Source organism: Elaeis guineensis, chromosome 8 (assembly GCF_000442705.2).
Source record: "Elaeis guineensis isolate ETL-2024a chromosome 8, EG11, whole genome shotgun sequence".
In the NCBI taxonomy this organism is placed as follows: domain Eukaryota; kingdom Viridiplantae; phylum Streptophyta; class Magnoliopsida; order Arecales; family Arecaceae; genus Elaeis; species Elaeis guineensis.
The window spans coordinates 136,700,099-136,715,193 of record NC_026000.2 but is presented as its reverse complement, the minus strand read 5'-3'; the positions used below and the strand labels follow the sequence as shown (position 1 = coordinate 136,715,193).

The following is a 15,095-nucleotide window of genomic DNA, read 5'->3' as shown; positions in this document are numbered from 1 at the left end:
ATTTGTTTTTAATGAATACAAAAATAAATCAAATATCAAAATATAGATTTAAACTAGATAATTAAATTTTATGATCATAGAATCAAAAATATTATTAAATAAATAATAAATCAACTTGATAGCATATTAATATAGTGATTTTTTCTTAGAAGTTCAAAAATACTATATAGAATTAACTAAGATTATAAATAGAATTGGATATAGATCGGATAATTATCTATCTATATCCATATGTACTTATTTTTAATGAATATAGATAAAAATATGGATATTAATAGAATATTCAAATTTCTATTCATATCTCGTTGGATCTAGTTGGATATTATCCGATCTATTTTCATCTTTAATCTCATAAAAAATATTTTTTTAAAAGTAATCCTGATCAAATCCTGGTGCATTTCCAACTGTGTGACATGGTTGCCTTGGCATGTTATGCCTCCTCTCGCGGAGCGAGGTAGAAAACGCCATGATAAAGCTCCAAAACTCGCAGTTGAGACTCGAGATCGCAGTTGCTTACTTTCCACGCAACGTCTTCTTGCCGGCCCAAAGAAAGGGATTTGTTGCATCAGGACACAAACAAGAATTATATATACCTCGATACTTCCCAAATAACCCCTTCTAGATAAAGCTAAACCTAGAAAGATTCAGTCACCCGGGCCCAAAATGTAACGCAATGACGTCGCCATTCACCAAATAACAATAATTACGAACGAGCAATTGTTTACCACTGTAATTTTTTTACTTAACATAGAGGTGCTAGTTTTTTTAATAAAAATCATGCCAATTATTTAAATAGCAAAATTGTCAAATTGGTACTAAAATAATTGTCAGATAACCTAGTTTTTATATTTTCATTACCTATATCTATTTTTTTTTGGTAAGGATTACCCATATCTATTTTACCATATGACCTCAAGTCCTCTGCTTGATTGAGGGTTTGACCGTTCATAGTTCTCGGTCCCACATATTTCCCATTCATATATTTCTCAACCCAAGTTGATTAAATTATATGATTGTTAGTTTATAGCAATATTTGTTAGAGTATTTAACTATTAATTATGAGGTGGAAGTTTCTAATTCTTATTCTAGCATTTATTTTTTAAAAATTAAAACCATATGTCCATTGCATATGATAAATATATATGTGCATAAATAGAATTAGTATGTAAACATCCATATAGTAACCGAACTAACAAATAATTAGAGCCATGGTATTATTAATCTGTGCATTAGATATAATCTATTTTCTCTAAATTATTTATTGTTAAAAGTTGATCCCTGTTGTACATAGTTTATGTAACTAGTGGCAAAAAAATGAATAGACTAACACAAATAGCATATATATATATATATATATATATATATATATATATATATATATATATGAGCATAGAATGCATAAATTAGCAATCTTTAACTTTCATAAATTTTTTTTGATAGTAATTAATTGAGAGATGGATCCTGGCTTAGATCATTGCGACCATGCCTAAGGTCCGGACGTAGATAGCATTAGCATAAAGGGCAAGGGTAATTCCGTCAAGATGATGGCACATTCCTGTAATTAAACACAAGGTCAAGGGCCATTGCACTGGTGCGGCACTACGCGGCAGCCGGTGGAGCCCCCAGATATTGGTTACCCGACCCGACCCAAACCCCTAGCCCTAACCCTAGTTAACTAACCCAGGCCCCGCCAGTCTAGTTACGCTAACCTTACACGGCCCCACCAATCATCACCTCCACACTTCCCCTTATTTACTCCCTCGCCCTCCCTTCGCCGAGTGAAAATTCTGTATAAATACCACGGCCGAGGCGAGCTAGGTTTTGCCAAATTAGCCTCCCAAGCCCCCCATCTCCCTTCTCATTCTCTCTCCTCTCCCAGTTCCCTTTTTTTGGAAATTTTTTTTTTCTCTCTTGGAATCTAATGGAGACCTCTTCAAGAAAATCGAGTGGACCGGTCCTCCCCATCTCAAGCGCCTTCCGGCGGTCGATCTCGCCGTCGGGGCGCTTCTCCTCCTCCTACGCCGTTTGCACCGGTGCCTCCTCCTCCGCCTTCGCCTCCTCGTCCTCCAGCTTCTCCTCCCGCTCCTCCACCTTCTTCCACCACAACCGGCCCTCCTCCCCCACTCGCGTCAACCTCGTCGGCGCCTCCCCGGCACCTGTCCCCTCCGTTCGCTTCTCCCTCGACCAGCACCGCCGCCCCACCTCCCCCGGCCGCTCCCTCGCCGTCGCCGACCACCACCTCTCCCCGCGCCCCATCGCATCTCCCGCCCCCCAGCGCCGGACGTGCATGTGCTCTCCCACCAACCACCCGGGCTCCTTCCGGTGTAGCCTCCACAAGGGTCTTCACCTCCACCCCCACCACCAGAACCACGCCTCCTTCTCGCCGTCGAACCGGCTCAACGCGCGGCGGTCGGCGATGACCAACTCGCTCGTCCGGATCGGGACCGTGGAGGGGGAGTGGGTCAAGCGGGCCCTGACCGCTCTCATCCGCCCCTCCTCCCACCAGCAGCGTCGGCGGGCGGCGTTCCAGCCGCGGCGGAGCCGCCTCTCCGTCATGTCCAAGGCCGATGATCCATGATCTAAACCCCTTCTTTTAGATCTGGATCTCGAAGCAGGTTTGTTAATTAGAAAATGAAAAAAAAAAAAAGAATCATATTTTATAATGTTCTCTTTTTCTCTCGATCTCAGCTTCGCTGGCGGCATCGGATTCCGATCGAAGGTTTCCAGATCTCGGGAAACTCGTACCGGAAAAAGAGGGATTTTATTTTAAATTTTCCCTTTTTTTTTTCTTCTTTTGTATAAAGAGGACGGAGAGAGATGTGTACATAGAAATTTTGACAGCCATTGATGGCTATTGAAGCAGTATTTCTCTGAGACATGAGATGATGCATCAGAACTGAACTGGACTGCAACGATTAACACTAAAACAACTCACTCACTCTTTAATTAATATATTAATTTGAACTCGGTATGGTATTAATTTCAGAATCCGCTGTGAGTGATGTATCGTTATTCGTCGTCCTGTGCAGCTGCGAGAATACGTTCGTCCCCTTCCGTCGTAATTTTCCGTCGCCGTGTCGGTTGCCGTCACCGCCGTAGGCATGGACTCCGTCGTCGTCGAAGTCCGTATGGTACGTGTTGTTATTATTGTTATTTTTATTATTTTTATTTTATTTTTTTTTAAAGATTTGGTTGATTTGATTTTAGGTTATTTGGTTATTGCCTGTTTGGGAGCAGAAATGGTTCGGTGGAATCGGCGGTCTCGGTGGGGGGATGTGCTTCGAAGGCAAGAAATGGAGACCCAGTCAGATAAGACTTTTTCTTGGCGGACAAGACACGTTTACCGGGGCATAAAAATACGAAATTAAAAATTATAATATTTAATTAATTAAATAATAAAAATTATAATATTTAATTAATTCAATAATTAAAAATTATAATATTTACTTAATTAAATAATTATTATTTGAACAAGCGGAAAAGAAGAAGAAGATATTTGAAAGAAGAATATTCTGGCGAATCGGGACGGGCTGCGCTCCAGCTCGACCAAAACGCGGACAGCTGTACGCCATCGGCCTCGAAACTGTTTTACCGAACCATTAAAAAAAGTTGGTACGGACACCGACCAATTATTTGAAGGTATATAATGAAAAGAAATTAGAAAAGTAGTGAATCCATTTAATTGAAAAGGAAAAAAAAAAAAAAAATATATATATATATATATATATATATATATATAATTTAAAGAAGAAATTAGTGAATGCAGTTGTTGGGACGTCCACGTCACGTGTCACGTCCCGTGCATCACAAAGATGGGCGCATGACTTAAAGCTTGAGACGTGGAGGTGGTGGTTTGATGCCATTGGAGGGAGGGGAGTGGAAAGCAGAGACCGGGCGGAACTTGACACTGCAAGCTATGATGCCTCGCTTTATTGGATTCGGCGGTCGATTGAGAACTCTGGATCTGGTTACTCAATTTCCCGCGCCCCCTCCCTTCCCGAGTCAAACTGGAGTCTCGATCCGTTTTTGACCAAATCTAAAAAGATTTGAATCACCATTAATAGCGAGCTTATTCTTAAAATATTATTTTTTAATATTTATTTTCCAACCCAACCATTTTCTCAATATATTTTTTAAAATATACTAATTTAAATACGATAGCACATAAGTATGATAAAATCGGAAGTATGATTTTCTATTGAAACCACATCTGATTTTAAATAAAATAAATAAAAAATTTAAATTTAAAATTTAAAATTAAAATTTTATATTGAACATGTCATTTTGATTCTCAAGCTAAAATAGTACTTTCAAAATATAATTTTTTTTATTATTTTAAAATATTATTATTTTTTTTATTTTTGACTTTGTATGAGACCGTAGACTTCATCGGGACCGAAGAGGGAGGGGAGGTTGCCAATTGTTTGGGGCAGTGGTCAGATGGTGCGAGCGGTGGCATGCGGCGCAACCGAGGGAAGGGGAGGTGGGGTGAGGGCAGAGGGGGTTCCAAGGGGTGGGGGGCAGCATTTGTATTCGTACGAACGGATGTCGGGGCTCGAGAGGAGGGGAGGGGGGTGGTGGTCGCATAGAGTTAGGGGCAGGTGGCAGTGCGGGATGGATGGCAGTGGGGTGGGGTCGTGGCTAGTGCGGCATGGACGACCATGGTAGAGGGGCAAAACGGGCATGGGGCTCGTGGCAGACGACACTGAGGACGACAGTGGGGTGGGGCCACAGGTGGCATGTCGGAGGGGGGTGGGTGCGGGTCAGTCACCAACAGAAAAAGGTCGATCAATGGGTGGGAAGAAGGAAAGAAGGAATGAGGAAAAAAAATAAAAGAAAAAGATAAAAAGAAAAAGAGAAAGTCCTCTGGCATGCCACTCGTAAATTCACTCCACTGTCGTCCTCTGCACCATCCGCCGCGGCCCCATCCTATTGCCATTCACCTCTGACTCCGTGTGACCACTACCCCTCTCCTTCTTCCAGGCTCCGGCGTCCGTCCACGATCACAAAAACTGCCCCCAACCCTTGGAACCCCCTCCACCCTCCCACGGTCGTTGCATCTGCACCCCATGTGCCCCTCCAATGCCGCACACCACCGCCCCCGCCGCTTGGCCATTGCCCCAGCCAATCGAGGGCCCCCATCCCCCCTCTCCGATCTTGGTGAAGCTCTCCAGTCCGGTATAAAGTCAAAAAAAAAAAAAAAAATGGTGTTTCAAAATAATAATAATAAAAAATTATATTTTGAAGATGTAATTTCAACTTAAATATCAAAATCGTATGTTCAATGTATGATTTTAATTTTGAAATTAAAATTAAAATTAAAATTTTTTATCTATCTCATTTGAAGCCGCACGTTGAAGACGAGATTTCAAGCAAAAATGGTATGTTCAACATACGGTTTCATCATGTCCGCGTCATTTTATCCAAATTATCATATTTTAAGAAATAAATTGGAAAGATGGATAAATTAGAAAATAAGTATTAAAAAAATAATATTTCAAAAAAAATCCATTAATAGCACCCGAGGAATTGGATAAAAAAGAAAGTTCCTGCCATTCCTAAATTGTCCTACCATTTATTTATTTTATTTTATCGAGAAATATGGTTCCAAAATCACCATGAATTCGTCGAGAATTTGAAATGATGCATAAGAGTCATAAAACATAAGAAAACAGAGGGAGGTGATGGGCGCGAAGGGGGATGGAGTGGGGTGGGTACACGACACCATGCCTATTCACGGCAGCATAGGTGTGAATGATATTTAAACTAACTCAAGTAATTAAATCTAAAAAATGCATGGTCTAAAAACTAGAGAGGATGGTTATCTAATTGTTCCAGAAAAAAAACGTAAATGAGCTGCATAATTGATTTAATGAATGGGTTGAATCAATTTACAAGGATAAAATAGATTAAAAGAGCATTAAAAGAGTCGTAATTGTAGATTATGATCCCATACAACTATTAAATGTTCCAAAATGGATTGAATGGGTCAGAACTTCAAATTTGAATTCAAATACCACTAATAAATGCATCGCATCCACCTATTTATGAACCAAATTCATTTACAATCAAAAACCACCTAAAATAGACGGGTTGGGGGTCTGGGTTGAAGGGTCAACTCATAAATTGTCCTTCCTTAGATAAACTATTTATCATGTATATATCACAGCCCACATCACAATTTTAATTGACTGGTTAAATAGAAATTGCATTTCTCTTTGTATTTACTTTTTTTTCAAACAAAAGAGAGTTATTTTGGACATTTTGTAACCGTCCGTGGGATAAAATATGAGGGTAATCCCAATTCTAAAATTAAGTACTAAAATCCCTAATCCCAATTCTAAAATTAAGTACTAAAATCCCTTTTCCTGGTCTGTTCATATCGAGAACAAATTACTCCCCACTAGTTTTCTCCATCCAACTTCTGGGCACCGTTAGTATTTAAATTTTTCCTTCTCAAATGGGAGAAGAAACATTCATAAATTAGAGGGGCCACCACTCTGGCCGCTTTCCTCTTCTATGGGGAGAGGAAATTTCAAAAGTCAAGCACCAATCAACAACGATAGTTTTAGGACTCACTTGGTTCCCAGAAAGAGGAAGCAAAAAATATGGTCAATGAAAAAAAAATGAAGAAATATCTGATTGGAATTTTTAAAAAAGAGAAATGAAAGAATAACTTTTCCAAGATAATAAGATTTGTACATTTTTTGGGAAAAAAAAACATATGACGAAGTCTAATTTTTAGTTGAAAATTAAGATATATACATATATATTAAAAATACTTTTAAGCTTTTATATATAATGAGGTAAATTTTTTTTCTTCTTCGTTAACGATATAATAAATATTTTATATAATTTTTTTAAAAAATAAATATTTAATCAAATATAAATTATTTCAATGTAGATTCTGTATAGCAGGACAGTCCATGGTCATGGATGGACATTACAACCACTAAACAAAGTATTAAAATAGATAGGATATCTTTTTTTCTTTAATGATACGAGCTATCATCTTGTATTATGTCTTTGATTTAATGTTCATTATTTTTTTAAAATTAAAAATAATAACAAAGTATTATAGCAAAATAATATAACGGTATTGTGGCTATAGAAGAACTTGCTTAGAACCCCATGTAATGCATGGGATTTTAAAATCAACTTCTTTTCATTGACCGAAGTTAGCACTTCATCAATTGAATCAATCGCATATATTATCAAACATTGCAACAATATAAATATAAATTTTTCTTAATAAATAATACTTGCACTACAATAATAACTGAATCAATCATATATATTATCAAATATTTACACTACAATATGAACCGCATGTTTGAAATTAGTACAGTATTATTATCAAATTTTAATCAAAATTTTAATAAATAATTTATAAATATATTCAATCAAAATTCTCAATAAATAAGTTTAAAAACACTACCACTGTCTCTTCTGCCCCACTCCATGATAAAGCAAAAGTAAGAAAAAAAGTAAAGAAAAAAAAAGCAAGAAAAAATAATAGAGAAGGGAGGAGGAGAAATAGAGAATATGCAACAAAAGACTCCCCATCCCATGTACCCAGATTTCTCTTAATAGGATTTGTGCTTTGTGAACATGGACGATCCCAATTTTATGAAACCATTTTATAAATTTATTATTTTTTATTTTTTTAATTATTTTAAAATCTTTTCATCTCTTCTTCTTCAATCATCTCCTTGCATATCCCCTCATTTAGTTTTTTATAAAAAAAATCCACTCATAGACGGAGTGGGGTCCGACTCACTCTCCCCAAACCGAGCTGCGCGATCCACTCACTCGCGGCTCCCTCCAACTTTTTTTAAAGCCCTCATCTCTCTTTGTACTCCCCCGCCCTCCTACACATTCCCTCCGCCTCCTCCCCTTTCCCCATTATCCTCATGCCGCCGTCCTTATCTCCGCCGCCCCTACATCCAGTTCTCTTCTACCGCTATGCCCCACCGTTAGCACCAGCCGTGCGGCATCTTCACCCTCGGACAGGATTGCTTCATCGTCGAGGATCTCATCACCAGCAGTGCCTCTATCCTCGAGATCGCTGCCCCGCTCCGCACCAAGAGCCTTGAGGTGCGCGATGCCATCGTTCCGATCTCTAGGATAGCGATCGGGACTCGAGAGGAGGCAACTCACCCGACTTCGCTCTTCCTCCTCTTTCTCTCCGAACGGAGAAGGGTGATTTTTTTTTTTGGCCGACCGGCTTCTTCTCCTTCGTCTTAAAAGTTCACGCATTAAAACAGGACTCAATCTTTATCCATGTGTCAAATGAAGAAGCACAAATGCGATTGCTCTATTTTATATTATATATATATTTAAATATATTATTTTTTTTATAATCAATCAAATATATAATTTTTTTTTAAATTTTATATATCTATGCATCAATTTTTAAAAAATATATTTTGATAATAATTATATTTTTTTGCGAACCAAACGACCTCTAACATTTGCAAACAAGATATTATTTTTCGCTGGATGTCACGGAGGGAAGGGTGCCTTCCTCACCCAACTTGCATGACTAAGATTGAACAAGGCTCTTAACAAATTTATCGACTAAAATATAGTATTCACAGAATTACTGAAACCTTGGAACTTTTACTTACCAAAAAAAAAAAAAACCTTGGAATTTTTGGCATCCCCCTCGGACCATCAGTTAAATGTTGTGGGGCCAAGGGCCGAGTTGTATATTTGTTCTCTAACCATATTTTTACCCACGTAAGGAGACTCGTAGGTATCCAATGAGAGATGGCATGGGGCAGCAAGTAGTCGAGGCTATCACTTTGTTATAATTGCTATTTATTATATGAGCAGCGAGACACCTGTGAAGTAAAACAAAAGTTTTTAATAGAGTTTGCTCGGAGAGAGACATGAACATCCCCTATGGACGCTATGCTGCAGAAGTGGGCGTACCGAGTGGTTTTAAAAGGCTTTTGCCGCAAGTTGTTCCCTTTTTTTTTTTTTGTTTCCACACCTGGACTTTGAAAGCACCATGTATGGAAAAAGAAATTGTCATCTATTTGGCTGGCAGGAGGTCTACAACTACAACTGAAGATTTTGTAAATTTTCATGATATATATTTCTATTTAATTAGATGTAATACATGAAAGGTGCATTGCCTAGCTACTGTAAAGCTTCATAAATCCACATCAACTGGAGCCTATGGAGCAGCAGCTAAGCACCAAATCAAAGGCCGGACTTTCCCACCCTATGAGAGTCTTCTACAAGATATTTTGAGGGTATTTAATACGTAGTTAGCTAGTATCTCCTACAAAATATCTTGGTCAGGGTCAAGTTTGGATTAGATATTTTGTTGGACTGCTGCTTGCATGTAGCAAATGCCCCAAGCAAGGTCCCATGAAAGATAGGGTTAGTGGAGATCACCAGCAGTAGAAAAGATGTCCCATTTCTCCCTGAGATTAAAGATGAGTTGAGTAATTTTTTGTGCAACAGTGCACGATGCAATACTACTCTTTTTCATTGGACCATGTAGCCACACTTTCCAACGTAAATTAAATATATCAATTATATAAATTAAATACATCAATTTTATTTTCTATTTAAAATTTTGAATGACGAAAATGTTTCTGTTCTGAAAAAATTATGGTATCTTATGATCCGTTATGATATCCCATGGCCTATTATGACATCCTGAAAATATATTATGATTTTTTGAAAATAAAAAAATTATAAGAAGAGAAGGTTATTTTCATCATTGAAAATTATGAAAATGCTCTTCCCCTCTTATGACTTTCTGTTTTTAGAAAATCATAATATATCTTCAAGTTATAATAGATCACGGGATGTCATAATTTTTTTAGAATAAAGAGATATTTTTATTATTTAAAATTTTAAATCAAAAAAAAAATTACAGACATTTATTGAGCATTGAAAAGCAAGGGCGATGTGATCTAATGAGATGGTGCGGTCCACTCCTCCTCAATTTTGTTGAACCGCATGAGGTGCACAAAGTATTCCTCAAGATGAGTTATGCAGAAATGCTAGAACTGGGTTGTGCTTGAATTGGGTCAACTAGAGAAAAAAGTATATGGATTCCGCTCACCAATACAAGTATCACTACTGCACCAGAAAATACCAAATATTACATCCTTCAACCTTAGATGCAATTTTGTGTCCAATTTGCTGATAGCAGGTATGAACTAACAAGTGTAAATAGTCAACTGTGGAGACTGACCTCAATTTTCGATATTCATGTGCATTTACTCAACATTATGAAATGAGAAAGTTTGACCGGTGTTTATGTTGCTGCCGGTCTCGGGACGCCGACATCGGCTGTCTTCATGGATCTACAAGATACCAACCAAGGGTCAGAGAGCTTGTTGGATCGGCTTTGATCGAATTCTTCAATGCTCAAATCAAAAAAATATTTCTTAATAGATAACAATGAAATATAATGTTCTCTTTTTTTCTCTTCATTTTTTCCCCCTATGTCGTTGATTCTTCCCTAACACCTACTTGACCATCCTACCGTACCCCAGACTATTACTACAGTGGTGAAATGTAAAGGCTAAAGTTTCCCTCTTAAAAACGAAGCTCAGAAAACATCCGTTGCATTTCCTTCATGTGCTGCTCAGATTTTAAGCATTTTGGCCTGGAATCGTTTCTCGCCACAACATCACCAAATTAATTTCCTAAGCTCACGCACTCCCCCCACAAAAAAATAAAAAAAAATAAAAAAAAAAGTATTTTGGTTGCATAACTTAAACTAGCACCTTATCCTGTCAGATATTCGCTAATTCTTTCCTAACGTCAGCTACTAGAATTACTCCACGATCACTAATTGAAGATCCCAAGGTATTCTGTGGGCTAGTTCTCACTTATTTCAATCATCGAAACCACGGATTAGAGAAGTTCGTCCCTCCAGTATTCACCAAAGGTAGCAAGATATATAAGCTCCCTATCCAGCTCGGGCAGGAGAACCTTGACCGCTATATCAAGAAAACTAAGCAAATATTACGTCAATCATTAACTACGCACATCATCACAACTCACAAGGACTAGATGAGGAACTTGTTGCTGTCGAAGAGTTAAGCTGGCTCAGGCCGCTGCGTTGGAGCCTAGGAGAGAGACAAAAGCGGTCATAGGACAGCCATGTGAGATCTTTGGATTGAATTCTAGCATATGATCTTCTGTCTGCCGATCTCATAAGTCGGATCCTGCAAGACCACTAAAGATAGAAAAGTCCTCATGTTGGGAGCTTTCTGACGGTGGATCCTTAGATGCTTAAGTCTGTCTCTGTTAAAATCAAGTAGAAGAGATTTGAGCTTTCTTAAATAATCAAATAATAGAGCTAAGTATGAAGTAAGGTAGATTGAAGTAATAAAATAAAGAGTCAAGCCAGAGGATACCATGCAAAGGTGGGATTTAGAGATGAAGTCAAAATTGCTCAGAGCTTTATGGAGGAGATAAATTTCAGTTTGTGTGGAACCAATCAAGAGAAAAGGCATGTGAAGTATTCACCTAGGTTATTTGAAGTGTCCCAAGGAGTTGATTTTATGGATAAAAGTGGGTACCTATCATCTTTGGGAATATACGTTGCTGCTAGAAGCAAAGGTCATGGAGATATACCTCGGTGTTAGGGAATAATGGTCCTATGTTTCAGAGTTTGTCGAGATTACGTATCTCATTGAGTGGAGGAGGAAGTGAAGCAGCAAGATGGGATAAAACTTCTATAGTGGACCGACCGTGAAAGGAATTATAATCGGACATTCTTTGAAAACGTCTATCAAAAGATGTGTGGCCGCACGTACTTACGCGTACGCATTAAAATACTAAGAAAAGAAGAATGGATAAATCCTAGGGATATTTGAACAATATAGATAAACATCACATGACCATCTATTTTTTTATGGATGTCCCAATATATGCATATAACAGACGATAACGGTCCAATTATAATTTTTTTCGTGGTCGACCCGATTATAAAAACTTTTTCTAGCGAGATGGCCAGCTTTTATCATCTAGTGGGTAGAAGATTTAGAATAACTCCAGCACGGTCGTAAAAGAATCAAAACAGAGATTGAGCATCGCTTCAGCATCTTTCATTGAGGATATGTGCCAAGCTATTATAGGGTCACTAGCGTCACAATAGATGGTTCATCTTAAATGTATCATACCTACTAAGCTTACCATAAGATCATCATGATCCTATGTTGCCTTCTCTTATCGAGGCATAGGTGGCTGACCTAAATGACATGAACAAAGGACAACACGAGGCATAGGTGGCTGATTTGAATGACATGAACAAAGGACAACAACATGCTTATACAAGCTAGCTAGTATCCTTCTACTAGCTGATACCGGACACAGATTCTTTGTAGGGTGTGCGGCACGGTAGAGTGTGATGCAGCCATGAACAGCCACCATCAGTAGATGGACGGCCATCAAATAAGGAGTCTACTAATGCCATATATAGGACACGTTGTTTGTTAGCTATCCATCATCTAACGACGGCCATCTATGGCTGTGCCATGCTCGGCACCGCAAAGGATCCTGGTTAGTTGATATCTCTCTCATCAGCACTTTTTTTTTTTTGAAAGGATCTCATCAGGACTCGAGTTGGAAAGGCTGCGAGTAGATGGAGTTCTCAGCTCTGATCTGGTAGTTTGTCACGGATAAATTTGGGCCAGGCTGGAATAAGGCCTAAAAATTCATAGCATAAAGGCCGCCCATTTTCATTCCCATCCAGGGACAGGATAAAAATGGATACGAAACGTGAGGCCTCAAATACTTCCAGTGGTAACTAAAGATCCTGCTGGAAATAAGAAGCTATGATGGCCCTCGCCTCTCCCACCACCTCCAGTTATCCTCTCCTCCCTGTTCTGAGGAGCAATCCATCCTCCAATATCCATCCATTCTTCTCTTTCAGACCCATTACTCTCCTCCCAGCCCAAACATTCGAGCAAGGGTAGATGTCTCGCCCTCAGTTTCCTTCAATCCTTCTGGCAGTTTCGATCTTTCTCTTACTGGAGATGATGGTGAGAACTCTTTCTGCTGCTCCTTTGGTCTTTTCTGATATGATTTCTATCTATATTCTTTTATCATGATCAAAAGTTAATCACAGTATGGTTTAATGGTATCTAGCCACTATCAATAGCTGCAGCCTGGTATTTAAATTTAGAGAAAGATATTAGAATTTTTTGGTACTGCATCAGTACAAGATATATTTGGTATTGATGTATGATACTGCTTGAAATATTAAAAATTTGATCACCAGAGTATTGATGATTTTGTAGTTACTCATAAAACTCACACATGCAAATGCACGTTGGACGTGAAATTCTTTTACACTGAAACAAAAGGGATAGAAATCACGCTCTGATTAGTTTAACCATCAAGTTCCACAGCTCCAAGTGGTTTCTGTTCTGTTTTAGTATGAGGGTGCTTTGTTCGATTTTCCTGTGTCTTGGTACTGGTGGTGGTTTCTTAACGTAGTGACTCACTTTTGCCTGTGAGTTTGATGCAATTAATTTAGCATGAAGATATTCAATATTTTTGTGAACATCCCTTACCGAAAACAGTATTCCTTATCTATGTTAGAATTTGGCTGTCCTTTAAACTTTGTATACTAATGATAGAAGTCCCTAACCACTGAGTGTTCATATATAGCCTGCTGTAGTACAAACTCATTGAGCAAGCGGTTGGCTTTTTGTGTTGATAGAAGTCCCACAGGTTGCCCCTCCACTGCCCCCAACCGAAGGGCGCTTCGAAATCATCATCAACAATGATGTTATACGACGTCTTGACCTATTACCGATTCAAGCATTAGCTGGAAATAACTTTCACACAACAGGTGAGCAACATTTGTGGAGTATCAAGTTACTGATACAAAGATTTCTTAAGTTGTTGCCATGTCTGCAGGTGATTCTCCACCAGAACCAAGAGAGCTTTTGGAGCACACAGTTGGCTTTACCATCAATTATGAAAGAGAAGATCCTTACGACACTCGAGAACTATCAGAAATCCCTGATATAAGGCTCTGGTTTGTGAGACTGGATGCTTCTTATCCATGGTTCCCAGTGGTGCTGGACTGGAGAGCTGGAGAACTTGCAAGATATGCAGCAATGCTGGTTCCTCATCAGGTAATGACAGTGTTTTGTAAAGAGATGTGATCAGAAAGCTATGTTTCCTATAACACCAAAAATGATTTTGGCTCAACAAATATAGTCCTTGCTTGTGCATGGCATTCAATATATTCTTCCTTGTTTTGGATATGCAACTAAATATGCTCCTTTGGATTGAAATATGTTGCAGATAAGTATGAAACTTGGCATTGTGTTCAATCCTGAAGCTCTAGAATTGTTTGTAATGAAGAAGGCTTTTATTGTGTACTCCTGGTTGAAGCAGCAAAATATTCCGAAGCCTAAGTTGAAGACATGTGACATGGCCAGAATGCTTGGATTTGGTTTAGGAGATGAATTATTCGACTTGATTGACCGACATCCCCTTCGTCCATCTTAAATTTTGAAATCTTACAACTCTGAAACGTGGAATGTTATGTGAAACGACTGGAGTTCTACATGAACAATCTTCATTCTTGTGAAGTGCATCACTGAATGAAGAATGGATTTCAATTCAAAGTCTAAATGAATCAGCAAAAAGTAACTGAGGACAGGGCAGACTAGAAGAATACATTATTCACTACATTCTTCAGAGTGAGGTGTTCCAAAGGTAGAAGAATCTGATCAAATGCTTTGGCAAGGTGATTGGAGTTACACTTCATTCCATAAAATACCTGATGTATGTCATGCACATCAGAAGTAGATATGTTAATTCTCGAAATTCTTTCAATAACAAGGGTACTGTAGAGTATGTAATGATCAAGTTTGCCTTGGGGAACAAAGTATTTTACTGATGCCTGCCTTTGTTAGTTTTTAATGTGCCAAGCATGCACAGTATGTTGTCATTTTTTTTTTCCCCTTCTTTGTCAGTCTATAAAAATGCTCAAGTTCTCTTCTAAACAAAGGACATGAATAAATTTTGTTGACCACCGACCATCATTTGACTTGCCTTTAGCCAGGAGAGCAATTTGCCAAGTGGAGAGGAAAATG

At 38.5% G+C, this 15,095-nt stretch overlaps 2 protein-coding genes across 3 annotated transcripts; both read left to right on the top strand.

The window, feature by feature from the left end:
* Positions 1-1,811: 1,811 nt before the first annotated feature.
* On the top strand, positions 1,812-4,326 carry LOC105049415 (uncharacterized). Of its 2 annotated transcripts, none has more exons than XM_019852164.3 (3): positions 1,812-2,615; positions 3,030-3,131; positions 3,238-4,326. In XM_019852164.3, exon 1 carries the CDS (start codon positions 1,922-1,924, stop codon positions 2,576-2,578), a length of 657 nt encoding a protein of 218 aa, XP_019707723.1. In that variant the 5' UTR covers positions 1,812-1,921; the 3' UTR covers positions 2,579-2,615; positions 3,030-3,131; positions 3,238-4,326. The 2 variants fall into 2 exon arrangements, with proteins under 2 accessions (XP_019707723.1, XP_010927347.1); XM_010929045.4 differs by having other exon boundaries at positions 3,208-4,326.
* Positions 4,327-12,765: 8,439 nt separating this feature from the next.
* Positions 12,766-14,899, top strand: LOC105049414 (protein CHLORORESPIRATORY REDUCTION 6, chloroplastic). Its single transcript, XM_010929044.4, is given in 5 exon segments — positions 12,766-12,918; positions 12,921-13,022; positions 13,706-13,837; positions 13,906-14,126; positions 14,299-14,899. Coding segments are annotated over 5 exon segments (765 nt in total). The 5' UTR covers positions 12,766-12,815; the 3' UTR covers positions 14,506-14,899.
* Positions 14,900-15,095: the final 196 nt, after the last annotated feature.